This window comes from Brachyistius frenatus, unplaced genomic scaffold (genome assembly GCF_029030835.1).
Source record: "Brachyistius frenatus isolate BFR_SWC_R1_liver_20210118 unplaced genomic scaffold, ASM2903083v1 Contig_30, whole genome shotgun sequence".
Lineage (NCBI taxonomy): Eukaryota > Metazoa > Chordata > Actinopteri > Embiotocidae > Brachyistius > Brachyistius frenatus.
The window spans coordinates 641872-664527 of record NW_027210629.1 but is presented as its reverse complement, the minus strand read 5'-3'; the positions used below and the strand labels follow the sequence as shown (position 1 = coordinate 664527).

Sequence of the window (22656 nt, the reverse complement as noted above, 5' to 3'; positions counted from 1 at the left end):
TAGGTATATTTTTGCTGATGATTAACAGGCGAGGGGCAAAACCTTTGCTCTCAAACTCTTAAACTTAATAGTGCGGTGCTAGATTTTGCTTTGGTTAAATGACCAACTTTCCATTTACGATCACCTTCGTAAAAGTTTATAATCCGTGAAATATTTTAATTAAATTATGGTTAATATATCTGAAGCTCAAACAGAACAAGGACTGGATGTTTAACTGTCAACTCTGAGTTATGAATTTGTTTCCTTAGCACATTGTGCGTCCATAATGAAAGTCAAGGTGAGTGACTTGCTGCCTGATGAGCAGGTATTGTTTCTGTAGCTTTGTTTTAAAGTTCCACTTCCTGCAGCTCACTGCTAACAATTTAATAAAGCAAAACCCTGCAGAGGATACCACTAAGTCAGAGAAAAGAAGCCGAATATCAATTTAGACCTGACAAGTTTGTCATTAGCTGCGAGTTTCAGTTTCTTGTCAAACTAGAAATAAACTTTTGTGAGTTGCGAGTTGACCTGAGGCCAAAATGGCAGCCCTGCCCTCATTTTCTGACAAGACCTCAGCACTAAGCGGAGATAAACCAAAACCCTGGAGGGGGCCAGAGGAAGAGGCAACACAAATAACCACAGCAACAATACAAGGATTTGGAGGAGCTAGCGGGAGCCGTGGGCATTGTCTGGCTTTAGTCAGCTACTTTCTGCTTCTTTTGAAACTGTTCCTTGGGTGTAGATGACATTTCTCAGAACAGAGAAGGGGGAAAAACACGTCAAATGTTTCTCCAAAGTTTTCCTCCTTCTGTCTTTGTTCAAAGTTTAAATCTCCCCTTCCCCAAGGAAGCGAAAAGGAAAGGAAGATCGGAGAGAAGGGAAGAGGCCCAGACCAAAGTGGAGAAAGATGAGAGGGGGCGAAGACAACGTAAGAGGAGAGCAGAGATGGACACAGGGTTGAGAAAACACCCGGTGGCTTACAGACACTTATTTCATGTTCTTTTGATGTGGTGAAATAACCCTGCTGTGACACTATGACATAAGTCTCGCACTCATTCATCAGCTCTCAGAAAAAGTAACCCCCATAAAGATGATGTCATTGGCACAAATACAAAAAATATAACTTACAGATGGCCACTTGCCACACAGTACATACCATAATGTATATTTCAGCAAGCAGGCAACAACGTTGCTATTGTGTGCACCTGGAGCAGTTGCTACTGATTTATTTGAGGTATATGTCCAGGAATGATGTGGTGAAATTCAGTGGTTGGTGGTCATGAAACTCTAAAAATGATGGAGACATTTGGAAAAAGATGCACAAACTTAAACTCTTTTCACTGAATAATATTAGCATGATGTGGCCTAGTCAGAATATCTCAAATATGATTTTGTTTTTCTTTTAGAGGGGAAAAGATAACATTTAAGCTATATTATGATAACCAAACTACAAAATGATGGTCGTGTTTCATGTCACAATAATAATTCATTCATATTAAATTGATATATATCCAATCTCCGGCCAAACTTGATGCCTCGTATATGAGTTTGAATACATTTGGTAGAAAGATAATTAGGCTGAGAGATGTGCATTTTGTGATGATAATGGGATAATGAATCGCTGCAAACGTACAAGTGGCTTTTCCCGCTTTTCTCAAGCTACAAAAATATCAGATGTGGTCCAAGTGAGTGACAGGGTATACAACAACCTGCCAAGAGCACAACAGCTACTGCATATGGAGACACAGTGTCTATCCACACTTCAGCTTGAACTGCCAAACTCACCATTCATTACCATTGTGTGTGTGTGTGTGTGTGTGTGTGTGTGTGTGTGTGTGTGTGTGTGTGTGTGTGTGTGTGTGTGTGTGTGTGTGTGTGTGTGTGTGTGTGTGTGTGTGTGTGTGTGTGTGTGTTGGCTGCCCTGCCTGGAAACCCCCTTGTATGCTGGAGTTGACACTTGTCCCTGTGTGTACTGTGTGTACGGGTGTGTATGTGTGTACTGTGTGTACTGTATACACTGTGTGTATGTGTGTGTTCCCAGTTTTGGCGCTCCAACTGAGCCACGTCATTGGACACCGAGCCAGTTTCTGTTCGGACAACCGTTACTGCACTACTACACCAGCTGTGCCTCGGGGAGATGATGATAACGGCAACAGAAACATAAAAAACAGAAACGGGGTAAAATAAAGCTGAAATATCTGTGTGAGGTGAGTAGATGCGAGTCCAAAAGACTGGAATGTGTTGAATTCCAGTTTTTGATCCGAAACACCTGTGTGGAATTGTGGTCTTTTGATGCACTTCATTAAACAGTGGCCTCCACTAGTGCAGTGTGTTTTCCCCACTTCTGGGACTATTTTCTATTATTTCTGTGAAAAGGCAGCTAATCTGTGCCTTTGTTGCAAGCTCAGAATGAAACAAAGTGCGTCGGGCCCCCAATGAAGACTCAAAAGCCACAGTGAGAGAGTCTGCACCCACAAAAAAGAATCAGTTGCTCAAGCCAAAATGTCCAAATACAAAACATGCTATTTGTCAGTTTGACAAGCAAAGAATTGAAGCTCTTAAGCACTGAAAAGGGCTTTCTTTATGCAATCAACACACCACTGGAAGTACTGGAAGTAAAAATTGCCTACACAGCCTCTCAAGAGCAACACTTTAATTTGAATTGAATCGTCTGCAGTGGCCATCCATCCTTCTATTAGGGAAATTGATAATGGACTATATGATCCAAACCAGCACACATTTGATTAAAGAGTGCTGCATATAACTAAGATTTTCATTAAGTATATTGATTTAAAAAAAAAAATACAAGAACAAGCGGAACAACATCTCTCTTATGTTGTAACCAACCCAAACTAAAACAGAGTAAAATAAAATCAGTCATTCATTAGAGCTAAATGTTGCTGGGAAAACACAAATATACCCACACCCTCATGATTAAAAGCGGTGCTACTCCAGGCGGAATAAAACAGAGTTCCTCATTACTGACTAAGTTGTTTACAACATCAAAGTAGCACTGTAAATTCTTGGATAAAAGACTGGCGAAGATCAAGACAGAGTTCCAATTGTTGCACCTTTTTTTCCTTCAGTGTTATTTAATGCTAAAACAGAAATACAAACTTAAATCGTTTGAAAGGACAGAATTGTCAGTTTCTTACATATTTGAGATCCAATTTAGCTCAGGGATTATCTTTTTAACTTTTGCATGCTGCGCCATCCCAATATTTCTCAGATCAAGCGTGTGTGAGCGCTTGCGACTTCCATGTAAAATTACATGTAGATTTCATCAGCTGCTAGATGACAGCAGGGAGCCTCGAACTCCATCCTACTATAACACAGATAATGATGTGTGTTTCATGAACAGTGTCAAGTGTTGTCCATATTTGATTTAAACAAGTGTTGATCCTTTTTAAGGATGTGTAATGATAAAAAAAAATAACCACATCAATAAAACATAACAGTATGGCTTTAAATGTTGCATTTGAGTTCACAGATGTGTAGTGAAATTTGTGATTTGAACAAGTCTGTCAAAGGAAAATTGTTAAATATTTGTCATTATTCAGGAGCACAATGGTGTCATCATCTCATCACTTCAACTTGTCATGTTTGTGTGCTCAAAATTGATATTTCTAAGACAGTAAGTGACAGCGGAGTGCATTTCTTTATTTTACATCATATTGCATATACACACAAGAAGACCAGACCCAATGCGCCTGTCCTCTGAGCAGAAAAGGCAGATTACCTCAATATTAATACTAAAATGGAATTTCATAGAAAAAAACTGTCGTATCAAAAACTGCACTGGATTCAATTGACAAACTACAACAATGAAAGAAAACAACAATAGCAAAATGAGCAACAAAGAACTTTGTTTTAAGTGCAAAAAAAAACAATCAGTCAAATCTCTTAGTTGCAATGTACCAGCCTTGACTTTAACTGTTACAGAAATCCTTGGGGATGGAATAACAAAATATCACAAGCAAGGGACTGAGAAAGAGAGTGACAGAGAGAGACATTTTTAGGGTCAATCCAAAGGTTGTTTTGATGTTGTTGTTTTGTTTATTTGTTTCGTTTTGTTTTTTATCAAACGTCAATAAATGTTGTAAAACGATACAGCCCGGAGAGCCAGAGGGCTCAAGGGAGCATAGCTACCAACTTAGCACACACATACACATACACACACACACACACACACACACACACACACACACACACACACACACACACACACACACACACACACACACACACACACACACACACACACACACACACACACACACACACACACACACAAAGTCTGTGTAGGAGCAAATCAATGAAATGAAAGCATAGCTGAAGCACGCTATAAACAACAACACAAAACAAGTCAGTGGGTCTGTACTTTTACAGTTGCACTGCTGAGTCACAATGTTGAGCACCCATAATAAAAACGGACATTCACTTTGAGGCTGGCGATATTTTAAATCTCTCAATCATTCAAAACAACTGTAAAACCTCCATCCATTGACCTCATCATCACCCCATATAATTTTAAGCCTCTTTGGAAATAGTCATCCTTTAAAAGTAATATCTGATTATCTCCACCAGCTGCTGACTAAGTGTCTTCTGAAGTTGGCAGCCAACAGTTGACCCTTAGATTTGTTTGAAGTCACCGTATAAAAGGCTTCTAGTGCCAAACTCAAAATTTAAATAGTAAACAGAAAGAACATAAATCATATCAATAGTTGGTGTGAACACTTGTTGCCTTTAAAACAGCGACAGTTCTCCAAGATGCACTTGTCAATTGTGTCAAGCTACTTGGCAGGAAGCTTGTTCCAAGCATCTTCGAGAACTTTCCATTCAAAAGTGCAGTGTCCAAAGTTTGTGTACATTTCCCTTAAATATACCAATAACCGAGTGATCCTTCATGTTTCTGTCCATACTGCACTGTTGTCATTTAACTCAATACTAAGGTAATTTCCCTACAGTATAGGGATAAAAAGCTTCCCATACCAAACAATTGCACAGGTGCTCAAAAATGATGCTATAAAACAGAAGGTATGAAATGCACACCATCATCATGTGGAAGTATAACCTTTGAGAAAACAATGTCCAGCCTGTTCAGCAGTCTGTCAAAGCAACAAGTGATAAATAAATGCATTAAATCTTTTCTTACAGAAACTTGTGGAGACAAACACAACCAAACCCGCAGACAATGGGCTGATGCCTATTTCATCCAGCAAAAACATCCTTCTACAGAACTGGGAACGTTGCAGCATAGACCAGCTTTCCTCGCAGACTTGTCAACAACAAGCTCTTCAACTCCAGGGCAGGTTTGCTCTTCACTGTCTTTAGTCCAGAGATAACACAACAAAATGAACCTATATTTTACCATGTTAACAGTTCAGTTTTATCATATAACCTTTCTTTTTTGATAGAAAAACAGCTCCATTTGGTCCGGGTCAAAAATATCTCGGTCCGATTCATACAGCAGTTCCATAGTTGTCTTTTGTCCTCATTATGGACAGTCATGCCTGACCTGTAAAGGCCAAAACCTTTAACCTGACCATAATAAGATAAGATAAGACAAGATAAGATAAGATTAAAATAAGATAATCCTTTATTCGTCCCGCAGTGGGGAAATTTACAGGATTACAGCAGCGTAGTGGATAGTACAAACAAGACACATAGTAAAAAAACAATATATCAAAAGTATCATAAATAAGTAATACAGTAAAGAATATTGAATAATAAAAGTACAATCCACAATAACTAAAATAAAAGCTACTAAAGAGAAAAAAATATATGATATATACAGACAGAATAATTGTATATACTAATCAATATTCTGTTATACAAAGATGGAAGTAGCGAGGTGTGACATCACCCATTGGTTTGCACTGGAGCCAGTTTGAAGGCCGCAGTTACAGCTTATGGTGAGTGCCATCTTTTCTGTTCGGAGCCAGGACCTTACAAAAAAGTGTGTGGTGTTGATTCTCAGACTCTGGAGACACACCCCGCTTCTTCAGACCAAAGCAAACACAAACTTACTGTAACCACAGATACTGTGAGATAATATTAGCTACTTAAGCTTATTGTGCTGACAGGTAGCCTAAACAAGTACCAAGTGTTCAAGCAAGTATTCAGCTTGCCTGACAGCATCCTGTGAGGGTCTTCTTAATGTAACCACAAACAAAGTAGAACTCATGTATGATTATAATTAGCCATTTATTCTTGTCTATTGTCTGTTATTAAGCAGAAGCTCCAAAAGTCAAAAGCAGGGAGCCAGGGAACGCAGTGAGTAGGCAAACTGTCAATCACGGCTATCAATTAACATCCAAACGGAAGACATCAAAGCGTTCACATCACTGGAGAGCAATGATGTCCAAAATAGCCACAAGCACAATGAAAAGATGGGCCACATTTAGTGACTAATACAAAATTGGCTGGTTAAAAAAAAAAAAAAAAAATGACTCAATTTCCAAAGAGAAGTTGATCCTTTTCGGAAAGGGAATCAATTAAAGTGAAGACGTTTTTTGGACACTGCATCTTATGGCTGTCAGTGCTGTTGCACTTTAAGGTACTTCCGCACTGACTGAAGCCTCAAGCTGTAGTTGCTGGTAATGCTAATCATAACCCTATAATATGAGTGATGTAGAGTAGTGTAATAGAAGTGATGATAACTTTGTAGCTTCTGTGTGACTTCTATGTAAATTCCAGTGGAGTCATCCCTTATTTTGAGTGTTTTGTTTTATCAGATCACTTCCCTCTCTCAGAGAACTGTGATTAATTACAACCTTTGCAGTCTTTCCCGTACTTAGCATCTTTCCATCCAATAAGCTTATATCTTTCTCCCTTCCGCTCGCTCGACATTGCCCTGCCTGGTTTTTCTGATCCCCTGCCTCTTTCACCCTTATGTGATCACTTTGTTCCTGAAGAACAAAAGATTTCAAGAAGCAAGACTTTTTTTTTTTTTTTTTTGGTGGAGTCATTATTCTCTCTCTTTTTCTCAACTCTCCACCTACAGCGCCTTCCTACCTGTGTTCCTCTGGGGGTGAGAGGGAGAAAAAAAAAAATGCTGCGTGCATGGATAGTTCTGGAAAATAACAATGTGATATTTCATCCACATGCACACACACACACACACACACACACACACACACTGGACACATACTGCAGAAGATGCCCTGTCAGCAAAGTACTGCCCATATTCATTAGCCACTTAGAATGCTGTGTTCAAATGAATCAAAGTAAACTGCTTACACGTAATCTTGTCACCCGCAGAGTAAAATATACCAAGTTTGCTATTATATTGGTGTGAAACCAAAATAAGTGAATGGACTTCCAGTAGTACTGTAACAGTGTGTTCGTGTGTGTACACCTTTGTACCAATCATACACAAAAAACTCAAAACTGAATTACTTCACCATTTGTGCGCATTCTTGCCTGCGTGTGCGTGTTATACCCTTTTCTTTTCTGAACCTGCATGCGGAAAAGTACAAAATTACAAAATTACATCATGTCTACAGCAGGAAAACAGGCGACCAAAAACCTTTTTACAACACAAGTTAAATCCCCTTATTCACGGCATCATACAGAATTACAATGTGCTCTTTCAAAACGGACATAACTCGCACGATTTTGAGTGCACGTCTGTGTGCGTGCACATGCACAACGTGCAGACGTAAGCCTCGGAGGTAAAAAGTTACAGGGGTGATTATAGTAATTATGGTTTCAGGTTTTTGCATATTCCTTCAGATGGACCACTAGATTACCAGACAGTTTTGGCACAGAAAGAGAGAGAGCGCGGGGAGAAGAAAGGAGTTACTGTTGGGGGTGAGGCAGAGAGGGGGTTGGATTGATGAAGCAAGAAGGAGTGAAAAAGAGAGACAAACTGGCAGAAAACAGGGGAATGTGAAAAAAGAGAGTGAAGAGAGAGTAACAAAGAAAGAGAGAATGTAGTGGTGAAAGATACAAAGAAGGGAAAGACTAATCCTTCAACCAGCTTCCCAACGCCACTCACCCTGCTTGCTCACTCCCTCCCTTCCTCTTCCCCTCCCCAATCCTCCCTCCACACTCAACCAGAACTTGAATGGACTTTTACAGTCTGGCTTTGTTTTCTATCAAAAAGGAGTGTGAATGTCAAATTATCAAAGACAAATGAAACAAAAATTAGAATATGAAAAACACCTTTTGTTCTTTTCCTTCCTTTCTCTCCACTTCTCTCTTTCTCCACTTCTGTTTCTCTATGTTTCTACTTCAAACCGTATCCCTCCTTTTTCCCCCTCTTTTTCCCTCCTTCTCTCTCGCTCTCTCAATACAGCACAATGGCCATAACAAGCTTACAGTGGAAACAAAAAAGACCCAGGTGGAGCCTTGTGGACCCCCTGTCGCGGCACCTCGTCTTTTCTCAATGGTAGCTTAATTACATATTCATGGTGACACAAATAAGACTCTCTTGCTTCAACACACAAACACTCCACTCGGCCAAAAACACCCAACACCCATCTGCTGGTCGTGTGTCTGCCCTAGAGGAATTATTCTTCCAAAAGAGAGCACACATATGTAGAAGTGTGGTCTCTCTGTATTTGAGTGTGGTTAAGGAGTGGCACCTGTTCAATGTGGCGGTTCATAGGTTTTAGCACTTCAGACATCTGCGATGTAAAAATGATGTAAAAACTGTATATATATATATATATCTCAAATTTGCAGCTTGTCTTTAATATGAGTGCCATGAGCAAAAAATCTGGAGACACAGCAGGCTGGTGCCTTGGCATAGATCCAGACAGTCAGAGACAAAGTGTCAGAAACAGACACGGGAGGGGACAGGGGATTAAGCTGAAGTGGCAGAAGTTGGTTGTTTCCACAAGAGAAAAAAAAAAGTGTCTCCTGTAATCACTTGTCTTCAATAAGTGCAGCTTGCCGCTTGTTGTTTGAAGCAAATAAACCAACCCAAGCTATTTACTGGAGTTTTTACGGTATCAAATAAAAAGACTATATAGACCATGAAAAGCCTAAGCTGCCGGCTGTGGACAGAGGCAAGGCCTTAAAACAAAGCGATACAGGGGGAGATTTCAAAGGAGAGCAGCTGGCATGATCTGGAGCTCCATTTCTCTACCTGTCTCTTTCTCTTTTTCCTTCCCTTTCAATTCCATCCATCTGTATTGGGCCCATACATGTGTGTGTTTGAATGTGTAGGCAAACTCTCTCCCTCCGGCTGACTGATGAGTTTCTGTGACCAAACACGCACACGCAAACACAAAATATCCCGCTGCTTGTGGGCCCTGTCAGGAAGCACAACAATATGTCCACTGTTTTGGCCACACTCTAATTAAACAGTGTAAATCTAAGTAGAGAAAGAGACAGAGTGGTGAGAGACAGTTGCAGAGGAAGACATTTTTTTTTTTTAAATTTAAAAAAATAGCAAAGAGTAAGAAAGGCAAACAGCGTGTCAGCGGTAGCAGATGGGAAAGACAAAAGCGGGACAGAGAAAATGAGAAATAAAGTCAGAGAGAGAGAAATGGGGACAGATGAGAAGAGAGAGGAACTGAGACGATGGACAATGGCACAAAAATCTGTGGCATGGCACTCAGTGGCAGCGGTTTACCAAGTCCAACTGTTTACTATGGGGATCAGAGACACAAACTGTTTCTTCTTGCAGCATGCTGCAAAAACTGAAAACAAGACAACGTATCTTACAATTTAGCTTCACCAAACTAATTTATAGGATTTTTTTTTTTAAACTGCAATAATAAAGGCAAAGGAGAACCTTGAATTATTTTATGATAATATGGTTTCTTTACAAGTATAATTATGACCTAGTTGCCCATTTACTGCATAGTTCTAAAGTGTTTCTAAAGATATTTTATCCTACAGTGAATAATAATAATAACCTGACTTTAAAGATAAAAACACTAAAATAAGCTTATAATGCTTTGCGGTGAAAGACTGTATGGGACCAGTGGAAACTATATAGTAGGCCATTGATTGGGAACAAACAGCGTTTTCTCAGTACAACCACCCCACACACAGAGAAGCGCGCGCGCACACACACACACACACACACACACACACACACACACACACACACACACACACACACACACACACACACACACACACACACACACACACACACACACACACACACAACTAACTACAACAAAAAGCCTGGAAATGAGAGCACCAAATGAGGCCTTAGGTTTCGCAGGCCATGAAAAATTCATAATTCCAGATCTTTACATGAAACTCTAGAAGGAATTAGGGCTAACAGCAGGAGATGCTGGGAATCAGTTTCAGAACATTTAGCTCACTCTTTTTCTTCTTTTCTCCGGCTCAGCTTGTAGTAAACATGCACGCTCACGGACACAAACGCACACGGTCGGACACAGGCGCACACAGGGATACATTCTTATGTTCCATCCTGGGTTTTCCCCTGCCGAGAGTGAGAGATAGTAAATGGTGCAAGTGGTGTGACGCAGTTTGTCGACACAGTCTTTTGAAAACCACACTTCTTCAAAAAAAAAAACGGATTTCATCTTCCTCAAAGAACAGCATGCCTGCAAGTTCTCCTGCCGCTACACAAACAACCCGAGTTCAGGCGTGATTCTGGAAATAGGCCGAGACGTAATTGCTGTGTTCAAGTAAACCATATATAAAATGCACAGAGCTGTAGGTGGAGAGACAAGGTCCAGCATTTTCACAATGCAACATAAAAGTGTACTCAGTGACCGGATGAACATTCAAGGCCACAGGCAAGGAGAAAAAAAAAAAAAAAAAAGGTCAGTAAAAACCCATTCGGCAGCAAAGAGAGGACATTGACTGAAGGGATAGAGATAGAGAAAAGGTGGGCGGAAACACGTCTCATCGCTGGTCGCACTTAAAGTGAGAGTCTATGAAATGTACGGATGAGTAAGCAAGAATAATAAATTTTAAAAAATTAAAAAAAGACAAAGAGAGCAAGGGAAATCTGCCCTCACTGGGCCGCTGCTAGCAGCAGGAGGGTCTTCTATACAAAACAAACCCCAGACACAGTCAAAGACTTCCTTTCACACACTCCTGTGAGCGCCTGTCCAAGCACACACACCATGCACACGGAATACACTCACGTACGTTCACGCGCTCGCGCACGCACGCACACAGACTGCAGCATTGTTTGACCGCAGAAATATCTTGCTGTGCGTGTGCGTGTGCGCGCGTGTGCACATGCGCGTGTGTGTGTGTGGTAGTCAGTCAGCTTGTCAATGTCCTATGGAGTGATCAAAGCCAGTACAAACCACCCAGAGATCTCCCTTCCTCATCCATTCATCCTTTCACTTCCTCACTCTCTCTATCTCGCTCTCCGTCTGATACAGAAACACCATCAAAATTTACCACATAAAACCCGCTTGACCAATTGTACTGCAGTGGCTGGAGTAGGACAGCCAATCAAAGTGGATTATTTAGTTCCAATAATTCCCAGCTGTCCCCCGACAAGCACTGAACCCTGGATGGCTGCTCTACACCATGGGACAGGATCAGAACATAATGGGAGACAGCATGGGAGCTCTAGCAATATCATAAGGCCGAGTGTGCACATATACATACACACACGCGCAATCAAACACCGTGTGAGCTCTGCTGGAGTACAGTGCCAAGTTCACACACACACACACACACACACACACACACACACACACACACACACACACACACACACACACACACACACACACACACACACACACACACACACACACACACACCACAGGAGTTCTTTGAGACCGTGCGCTGCCAAGTTCATGAATACGCACACATACACACACCTCAGAGGAGCTTTTTCAGTACATCTTCACACCACCGCAATAACACACATGTACACCAACACACCAGCACCCACCTGTGAAGTCACACAAGCTTCAACAAGGTTCAACATTTGGATTTATTTCACACCGTTTCACATTTTCTGTTGCTTAAGAATGTATTTTAAACAGTGAGTAGATGTGTGTGTTGGATTTAAAGAGAAGCACGCCTCAGAGCTGAAGCACAGCATGCCACACAAATATGAACGTCTGTAACCAGAACCCAGCAGCCGATACCCTGGAATAAATAAATGACTGAGACTGTAGGGCCATACAAAGCAGAAAGGCAGCAAATGTTTTACACCAACACCCTGCAGCAGCTGAATTCGAGAACCTGGCTACAAGGCAGCAAAGTCATCACAATAAACAAGGAGACTTTTCAGACTTTATAGTGATCTTGACACCCATTCATTGCAGATCAAATGTAAGGGGGCTAAGCTAATGACTTTTTAATAGGCCCAACTGCTTTAGGGCAGAGCCTAGTTGCAAGGCGGACACATGCACTCAAGCTGGCAAGAGAGGATCTCAACTAACACTCTCCTCTCATTGTATGTACACATGTCGGTGTTTGCATAAGTGTGTGTGTGTGTGTGTGTGTGTGTGTGTGTGTGTGTGTGTGTGTGTGTGTGTGTGTGTGTGTGTGTGTGTGTGTGTGTGTGTGTGTGTGTGTGTGTGTGTGTGTGAGAGACACTTTCTATAGTGCTGGAAAGCTAAGAGAGGGATGTCTACATGCCAGGGTAAATGACTAAGAGCTTAAAAAAGGTTGTGAATTAAAAGCTTAGGAGAGAACTGGATGTAAGGTAAACTGACTTGGAATGTGTGTGGGATAAGTGTCATCAAAATACATTTGAAAAAATTAAAACATCTAAAAAAAATGTTTGATTAAGTAAGGGTCCTCATGATTCATCATTATTAGATTTGAATCCACAGCATGTGCCAGCATCTTCCCCACAAACACCATCATCCTGAACATCATTAGTCACGACTTAGAAAACAAACGCGGCTATTAAACTTGCCAAACCACATATTCCACACGGGAGTTAAAACTGGAGACAACGACTGGCCATAAGACACTCAATGATGCATGAGCCGCAATAAACAGCAGAATAATTTGGTTAGAACAACTATTTGTGTTTCCCATTCAAAGACAAAATGCACACTGAAACAGGAAGAACAGAAGTTCTCAGCCTGAATGGACAGGGAATTGAATCCAGCACCGATACACTGAGAGGATCAGCGATGTGCACAAAGCAACCCACTCCCCCGCAGTTAGGTTGTGTTTGTGTGTTTTGCCCCATTCAGTAGAACAACTAACAGAGTGACTCCTCACACACAAAAGAAACAACTTCAGAGGCCTGAGCCAGATAAATAACAGAAATAAACATAACAGACAAGCCCAATGTAGGCGGAAGAGGAGAATCACAGAAATATAAATCTGTAAAGAGGAGGGTGGAATGAGGGAGAAGTTCCACTTTTCAGGAGCCTGAAAGTTCCATGTGCCTGAAAAACTATCAACAATTTGAATTTCCAATTATCAGTTTTCTCTACGAAAGTCAGACTGAGCCGCATATTGGTGCCAAGTTGCAATTTATCAGAGGTGGGTGAAAGCTTACTCAAATTGTGTCCGTAAATTGCAATGTATTGATTTAACAGTAAACCAATAGAGAACGGTTATAATGAATATTGGAGGGAGTTTCTGAATTGTTGTTCCCCGGAGCAACAAGAGAAAGGTGACAGCAACATCATGTCCAATTACTACTCAAATTCAATTTATGGACTGCATCCTAGACTATAGGCACATTACTGTAGGCTATCCTTTAAAGTGGAATATTAGCCTCGTTGTTTAATGGGGGGTAAGAATCTAAATAACCATGTCTTGATAAAATATTATAATGCAATATTTAATAAAGGATCAAATCAGTGAGTGGCTATGATAAGGTCAAAACTTCAATGGGTCACACAGAAAAAATGTGGTCAATTAAGCAGCTTGGTAAAACAATAGAGGGGTTGGCCATGATTCTTTTGGATGAATATTAACAGGGACGTTTTCCCCGAAAGGATCGGATAGAGTGTGAAAGACAGTGAAATGTTGCTCTTTCCTTTCAGCATTTCAGTGAAAAAGCCCATCCAATTGTACATCACAGAGCTCTTTACAAATACAAATAGAATGTCCTGAAAAATAGCAGAAAGTTACTCCTCTTATTCCATTCAGTCCATGACCTCTGATATCCCCCACAAACAGCAGCTGTAGTGGGTGGCTGCATGCCATCCTTCAGAAATATCATTTTAATATTCCTGTTGTGCTTCACTTATGGAGCGTATGGAGAATACAGTTCTAGTGCAAAACACCTTATCATTCTCACATCATGTGGTGAGCTCCCTTTGCATTCTATCAGTAAATCCCGGTGAGTTGATAATCTCCCATGATATCTTTACTAACCGTGAGCTTTGCAGCGTATTTATTCTGTGGACTGCTGGTGTCGTTGGGAGATCCGTATAATTGCCTGTGAGCTTGAGGCTGCTGAGTGTTATTGACTTTTGATCAGTTTTCAAATCGAAGCAGTGACGCGTCGCCTGTATTTTACGAAGTTCAATGAGACATCAGTATCCTGCTCGCGGATTTAGAGTTCAATCCTTCACTGGTTCCACATGAATTCAACTCCAACCTCGGAGTTGATTTATAAACGAAACAGTCCTGGCAAATAAATCTCTTTAATATTCAGAGGACATGGACCCGAAGTCGGCCAGTGTTCCTCGGGAGTTTTCGCAATTACGTTCGTATGTATCTGCTTCTCAATGAGTCGAGAGCACCATTTTCATCCTTTTTAAATTAACACAGTATTTTCCAGTGTTCCTAAATTAATCAAGCGATTACTTGCATCTCGTAGAAAAACGTGGGCTGCGAGATTCGGTTTGAACAGCACACGTCCAGCAGGCAGGGAAATGCGCATGCAAGCATAGTTTACACCTTAAGATGCAGACCGTAAACCACCTACACATCAGCATCAACTCAGTACAAATGGAAATATGGCAAACAAAAAAGTATACCTCCACTCAGTAGCTACTTCTGCACGTCTACTAATTGACATGCCGCCAACACCACACGAACGCACCTCGGCAGTGAAGGAGAAGGTCCATCACTTTGAAACGTGCAAGGTGTAAATAAAGGCTTTGAAAGAAGACGCGCTCTAATGTCTTACCTTGGGAGACTCCTCGGTGTATGAGCACCAGAAGAACCAGGATCCCCGGCGTGGCGCACATTCTCACCAAGCTGGAATTCCCCAGTGCTACTCCACTTCCCTGTCTACTTTTCCCCATTACAAGCAACGCGTAACACGCATAAACACACAAAACTCCTCCGTCCACGGTGGGGGAAATGAGAACCCACCCACCCCCCCCTCCACCACGGGATCTGCTGATTGAGCAAACGAGTCCAAAACCAAAAGTGTACGTGTAAAGCCTCTTGTCCCGATGTCTAAACCCGACTAAAAAGGCGCAGGTTAAGCTGTGGTAGAGGTGGTGGAAATAACCGCGGGGTCCCTTCCCTCGTGTCAGCGGCACTGCTGCCTTGCCACTAAGCTCCTCTTTCTCTCCGTGCGCTCTCTCCTTCTCCACCGTCTCCGTTTACGCAGAGAGAAATGCCACCGCCCTCTGGCTACCATGCGAGACTCTCTATTTCTGCCTCTCCTTTTACTCTGCTCCACTCTTCCTTCTCTTCCTTCGCCCACTTCATCGACACACACAAATATAAGAATGAAAATAAAGTCGCACTCAATGCATCTGACTTTTAATGATATATCCGTCGTTATATAATATATCCTGAGATACTTTGTGTGGTTTGGTGTTTATCGTTTACAATGAAAAGCATTTCTTCTTACTCTCCCTCATTAGAGACTTTAAATAACCTCAGATTTTCTTGGAAAGACACAGACAGTTATTCACTATTTTACTTTCTTGGATTGTTTACTTGTACGTGACTTGTAGTATATCTGACACGTTTTTTGGTTGTTGTTTTTTTGTATTTTTTAAATCCATCACTACTCGGTGCGCGTGTGAGCTTGTGCGCCCCTGATTACTACCTCCAGAGTGGAGCAAAGCAAGGAACGACTGCGTATGTTCTACAAATTGCTCACCGACTGATGTCTGCCCCCTGACGGCCACGTCCGTCGGACCTGCAAAAAAAAAAGGACGTGTGGGTACTGTAAAAGGTACATCTCAGCAATACAGTCTCATTTAGCCCACTGCACGCAAAGTGGACTGTACTTGTGTCAAACCAAATGATGTAGGCTGGTTGGATAACTGTAAATGATTATACACAATATGAGAGCACTTTACTGCTGATTTTGTTTTTTGTTTTTAACAGTATGACCATCAAATAAGGTCACACACACAGCTACTTTATATTTACCAAATCACCACTGTGCATACTATTTTTAAAGTGGGAAAATGGGAAAAGAAAACATCCCATAGACATGAACACAACACTATGTTCAGCTTTGTCAAGAGTGAATGGCTAAAAGTATTTTCAACAGCAAAATAAAAAACTGTTAATTTTACATGGAGATGTACATCAATGCCACTGCAAAATAACAGTGCTAGAAAATAATTTAAAAAAATGTCAGCAAAATGAAAACTCACGCAGCAACAACAGCCCCTTGAAATTTGGTGTCAATTTTGTTTTACTTCCATGGCTCTACATTTACACATATTTGTGGCAACATTTTGTGGCAACACATCTAAATTACTGCTCGTTCACATTCCGTCTTGGCAAAAGTGCAAACAGATGATCCGCATCTCCTATTTAATTATCTATCACTATGTCTGCTGTAATCAGTGTCACCTTGACTGACAAATGAAGAAAAAGATAAATGTTGAAGTGACTGACGAATAAACTCAAAATCTGCTCAGTACGTGTTTGCAACACACTAATACAAACACACGCGCACACACACACACACACACACACACACACACACACACACACACACACACACACACACACACACACACACACACACACACACACACACACACACACACACACACACACACACACACACACACACACACACACACACAAACAGTCCTACAGCTTCAATAACTCTCGACAGTGTTGCTGCCCAGTCATTTGAGCTGCACAGCCTGGATCATGCATTGTAAATGGCAATAGTAAAATATGTGCTTGGTGCCATTTGTCACCACAGCAGCCCCGCAGCTCAGTGACTACCACTGGAAGTAGCTGCTACCCACAGGGACCTGTAAAAGCCTTTTTATTCTGCCACTTTATTGGGAATAGGAAAGCCATAAGTTACACAAGAAACATATGGCACGCTTCGATATGGATCAGCACTTACACAAGAAACAATCAATTGGCAATAGGATTTTCACAGTTCCAGGAGGCAGCACAGCATGCATATACTTAAAAGACTGCCAATGACTTAAATTTGAAATTGAAGCAGCAGTTTTGACTAATTATTTAAACTTTGAAAATATATCTATAGTTTGCCTTTACATTTCTAAAGTCTCATAGATCAGCTCAAACCAAACTCACAACACTTTAGTACATCTTGTAATATTTTCCTCTTAGCTGAAGACTTTTAATGGAAACTCCATACCACACTTCTATCTATCAATATAAGTAGGTAATTGGTAATGTCAGCCTGCCGGTTGTTCCACAAATTTGGTGATGACTGAAATATTACCACAGATATTTAATGGGCTGCCATGTAGTATTTTTTTTTTCACAGACATTCATGTTCCCCAGAAGTTTTAGTTTGATGGTCTTTGATGGTCCCCTGGCTTTTCCCCTCTGGCTGCCATGACATTTGGTACACACATGCATTTCTCCCATGGGATGACTTGTAATACTAACTATAGTGATCTTTTAATTTTTCATCTTGTGCCATCATCAGATTAAATATTTAATCAGTCAAGTAGACCATTTTAATTGATGTCTTGCAAAACTGTTGGTATTTCTATAATTCTCAGCAGAGCTATGTATTTGGTGCAAATTTACAAATATCAGAATACTAACACGCTAAACTTATAGGTAACAATAGTAAACATTATACTTAAGGATTGTGGGGTGTCACTCTTCTGTTTCACTAGATAACATGAAACACTGATCCATACATGGCCTAATGTTGGCTACTTTTTGTGATTTGCAACGACTCGCAAATTTGCAACTACTCGCAAATCACCAGTCTGCAACATTCTGAAACATGACAGTTTACACCAAAGCAACCGGACGACATGCTGTAAACAGCAACAACTCTCTGTACTGTACTTCAGTTTTAAATACCGACTTTTCAGGCTTTTTCGTAGCTGGATATCATTTTTAATGTCTTAAAATATGAATGAAGATAGTGATAGTGAGTTACTTGCAACAGAATTTTTAGTCGTGATGAAATAGCAAAACCATAAAAAACAAGGGGGTTGAGGGTCTTATGCAAATTTATGCTGTGAACATGACACAGTAGCTCTTCCCTTTTTCATCAATTTCTCACATCTTTTTCTAACACAACATTGGAGCAGTTACATTGTTTACAGGAGTTGGCATCTCCTCTGATAATCAGAAAAACACTTGGCCACTTGTGATTTGACAAGCTGAGCTGCTGGTGACAACATCAGCCGGCTTGACTCGAGGTGAGACAGCCCAGTTAACACTGCTGCACCTCTTCCCTGCAACTTTATAGACCGGTTTTGTCTCGTTATGAATCTTTGGTCTGAACTCGGCTTAACCATTCAAATCTTGTTAGTGGAGAGAAGTTCATGCTTTTTAAAATCTGAGTCAATTAGAACCAAGGATTTTTTTTGGCACCAGCATCTCGCAGCCATTGGTGGCATTGCACTTCAGGAAACTAAAGCCTTTGCTTCAACCTCAAGCTGTAGAAAGTGTCACAAGTTGGAACGACCTCATACATATAATTGGAAAAGCAGTTGTTTTAAATGTTGAATGTGAACCTGGTTGCTTCTCCTCATTTGGGATTGTTACTTCAATGAGTGAATGGGAGATGTGCCTGCTGAATAACTCACCCACTTAAGCTGAAAGAATAAAGACTGTGATTTATGTGTGCATGCTACCCCGTCTACCCCAGAGCTCACAAGCTCGAACTCCTTGAGGACTTTGTCGCACTGCCTCCATCTCGTTTTTTCTTTGAATGTGAGGATCTTCAAAGACGATCCAGCATCGCTTTATTCATGTTTGTCATCATTACAGAGATTGCTATATAGTGTCCAGACAGTTGAACATATTTCCCATTAGTTGCCTGTGTCTGTAACCCACCGCAAAGAGGCAGTGATAATGCAGAGAAGCAGGTGAAAGATAGGTGTTTAATGGTATACAGTGCTAACTTGAAAATAAATTGTTCATTTTACTTCACTAGTCTACTATTTTCCAAAGATTAAACTGATGTCCACCAGTATGCAATGTTAATAATACCAGTCCTTTTCAGTATAGAACCAGAGCCGGTTTTTAACAGTTCTTAAATTAACACATTCCAATTTTAGGGGTTATACTCATTGCTTTATTGCTGAGAGTTAAAGAGTTGGATAAGCAGATTGTTAACATTTGTTTCTGGCCAAATGCAGTGACTCTGGTGTCTCGTTGTCACTGTCAGGTTGCCTGGTAACCAGTGGAGACTAATCCTCTTCAAGGATTAAACAGTCAACCTACCCGTGAATTTGTGAACTTTATAGAATCTGGTGGAAACACACTGTTACCTTTAGAGACCAAGCAAACTATTTCCTGTTTTCAATCTTTGTGCCAAGGTAAACTGCAGTTTCATATTTGGCATATAGCAGTGACAGTGATATCAACCTTCTTGTCTTTGTAAAAACTGACTAAGTACATTCTCCCAAACGTTTCACTATTCCTTTAAAGGGGTTCATAGACATGATGATTGATTCAAGTACATATTTGCAATTTTTTTTTTTTTTAAATTAAGCCCATGTACCACTATGTACCCAACCAAATTTCCCAAGAGCCACCACCCACCCAGTGCAGATACTGCATGAAAATGTTCTTAAATTAAAATTCACTGATTTAGCCTGCATCAGCCCAAAAAAAGGCTAAATAATAACAACCATATAAGGTTACTGTTTCAAAATCAAACATACGAGGGTGGATCAATAAGACTGCTCCTGTCGCGCATGAATGATGTGCAGCATCATGACGTGCACGGAAAATCAGCACCCGTGTTACACGTCCTTTGTGAGCAATTTGTTTGCACTTGAAACTTGAGCAGAGAATGCACATTAAAGTTTGTGACAAATGTTTGGGGGACAGAAAGAAGCAGTGAGTGAGTACGTTTGAAGGGGAGTGATGATTGTGTTGTTGTAGGCGAAAAACAGTGCGCTATGAGCCCAAGTGTCATCATATCACAGTTCAGGTTATTTCCGCTGATTGTTTTCCCTCAGATGCCTCAGATTATCACAGTAGAACTTGTTTTGACAGTCTGACCCTGGGGGGGTGAATTCACAGTGCACAACCCAGAAAATGTCAAAGACAACCCACCTGGTAGCACACCTGACCTGATGCGCCTTTTTCAGTTTGGGACAGTTACATTCTGCCCGTCAGTAATGTGAATGTCACCTAAAACACTTCTTGAAGCCAATTGTTTCATTGCCATAGATTTTCTGAAGCATTTCCAGGGTCTCTGTTGCTCATTTCCAGTGTTTGACAGAGAAATTCTGTAACTCGGGTGCTGTTTTTGATCAAGCACAACATTTAAAAAACCCTTACTCATTGGGGTTATAGCTTCCTCCTGCTCGGTGCATTGCTGCGCATTGTTCTCATCCAGCAACCAGCATGCTGCTTATGAATGTTTCAGTTTGAGTGACAACATTGACTGTAGACTTTCATCTTTCAACCAGTCCAATTTTGCTTGGGTGGAGTATGGTCCTCACTTGTTTTCTATCATAAGAGCTGCACAAATGTAGCTAGACAGTGAGACCTTTTTCAAATTAAAAGCCAATCACTCAAGGGGTTTCAGCTCACTAATTGAGGATACTGAAAGAGACACACACCCCCTTGTCAAGTTAAACTTCCGACAAGCTCTCTGACTCTTACGCTCTTCTATCTGGCTACCTTTAGACATATAACATAGTATCATGAGTGCCATTGCCTGTGCTTTTTCTATTGTATTTCACAATGGAGAGCAGGCCCCCACGAGGGTGACTAGGTTTAATCTCTTTAAGCAGTTACATAATGGCCCCCAGTTCATGTTTTAATCAGCGAATAGATGGCTGTGCCCAGGGACGAATAATCACATCTATAACTTTCTAATCTAATATCCAGCTACATTCAAGTGGATTAGAGAGGAGCGGCAAGGGAAAGGAGGGGCACAGGTGGTACACCTAGATGTGAGTGTTGTGAGTGTAGGAGGATTTATTTGTGTTATTTTCAGATAGAGAAAATTAGATTTAGAGATTGCTTCTGTTCTGAGTTTGCGCATGTGCGTTCGCTGACTGTCGCTTGCAAAACACACTGTCCATAATATCAGACCTTTCAGATCACTTTTGGTTTTAGCTCATTGGCAGGGTGCTTGGTGATGAGTACTGACAATCTCATTCCCTAGATGGCTCTGTGTGACCCGTATTGTGTCCCGTACAATGACTGTGACATCAACGTAGGAATTTGCAAAAGTGAATCGAGAAATCCATCCAGACGGACAGATGGACAGATAGATAGACAGGCAAGGAGATAATGTCATAATATAATATCACAGTCATCAAATTGAATTGATTCCTGAGAGAGACACACACACACACACACACACACACACACACACACACACACACACACACACACACACACACACACACACACACACACACACACACACACACACACACACACACACACACACGCACGCACGCACGCACGCACACACACGAGAGGACCCTGACTCCCAAAAACAAAATATTGCAGTTACAATAAATGAAATTAAAATGTGACCTCATAGGCAGTAAACAGTGTATTACACATCAATCATGTAAATGATGTTGTTTGAAGTAATATTTGTTTATATAACTACCATGTGTTATGGTCTAAAAATACAAACATTACAGAACAAAGCATGAAGTCAATGCAATGTTATTTTTTTTATATATATATAAAAGTCAGACTCTTTTCATGTTAACCATGAGACAGCCTTTTACGGATTTATTATGAATAATTAAAAATCAAAGTCAATGCAACTCTTGTAGCTCAGAGAGAGCAAGTCAAATGTGTTCAAACCACTTTGAAGGCAGACTTTGTAATTTTTTTTTTTTAAAAACGATAAAAATAAAAATAAATGTTTTATTAGAATGAGAAACAAAGTGGACAAGCAAGCAGGTGACAAGCAAACAAAGTTGACCTTATGAACGGAATGTCTCTTTTGTTTGTCAAGACCATAAAGTCAAGTGATGTTGGAATTCATACTGAACAACTCTGTTCTGACTCTGTTTTCATTTCAAGTACACTACTTATCATTGAAGAATTCAAAAATAAAGATTCTTCAGTCTTTTCATGGGTCTGTGAGACAGTGTGGCACACTTTAGATATATTAGCTGATGTATGTGCAGGTGTATGTCTGTATGCTTGTCCTTGTGTGCTTTGTCAGTTTTTCAACAGATATCTATATGTAAATAAAGGCACCTCGATAGCAATGTAGATGGATTACAACGACATTTTTCATCAAAACCTCTTATGTACAGAAAAAGTACTTTTTGACCAGCAGTAGTTCTATGGGAACATGTTTCTTTTTAAGTGTGTTTTTTTAATAGCATAAACACCCACAGGGATGCACATGCATGCATGTGGGAGTGTACATTGCTGCTGCTGGTTTCACAATAATCAGCTGATGGTGAGTTG

General features: G+C 40.7%; 1 protein-coding gene across 2 annotated transcripts in view; it reads right to left on the bottom strand.

Annotated features, from left to right (window-relative positions):
* Positions 1-15428, bottom strand: part of unc5ca (unc-5 netrin receptor Ca) — a 191714-nt gene extending 176286 nt beyond the window's left edge. The window contains exon 1 of one of the 2 annotated variants that reach the window (XM_069699418.1): positions 14999-15428. In XM_069699418.1, the coding sequence (XP_069555519.1) occupies positions 14999-15116 (118 nt within the window). In that variant the 5' untranslated portion in view covers positions 15117-15428. The remainder of the gene's footprint in view (positions 1-14998) is intronic. The other variant, XM_069699419.1, reaches the window with a different exon arrangement.
* Between the last annotated feature and the right edge of the window lie 7228 nt (positions 15429-22656).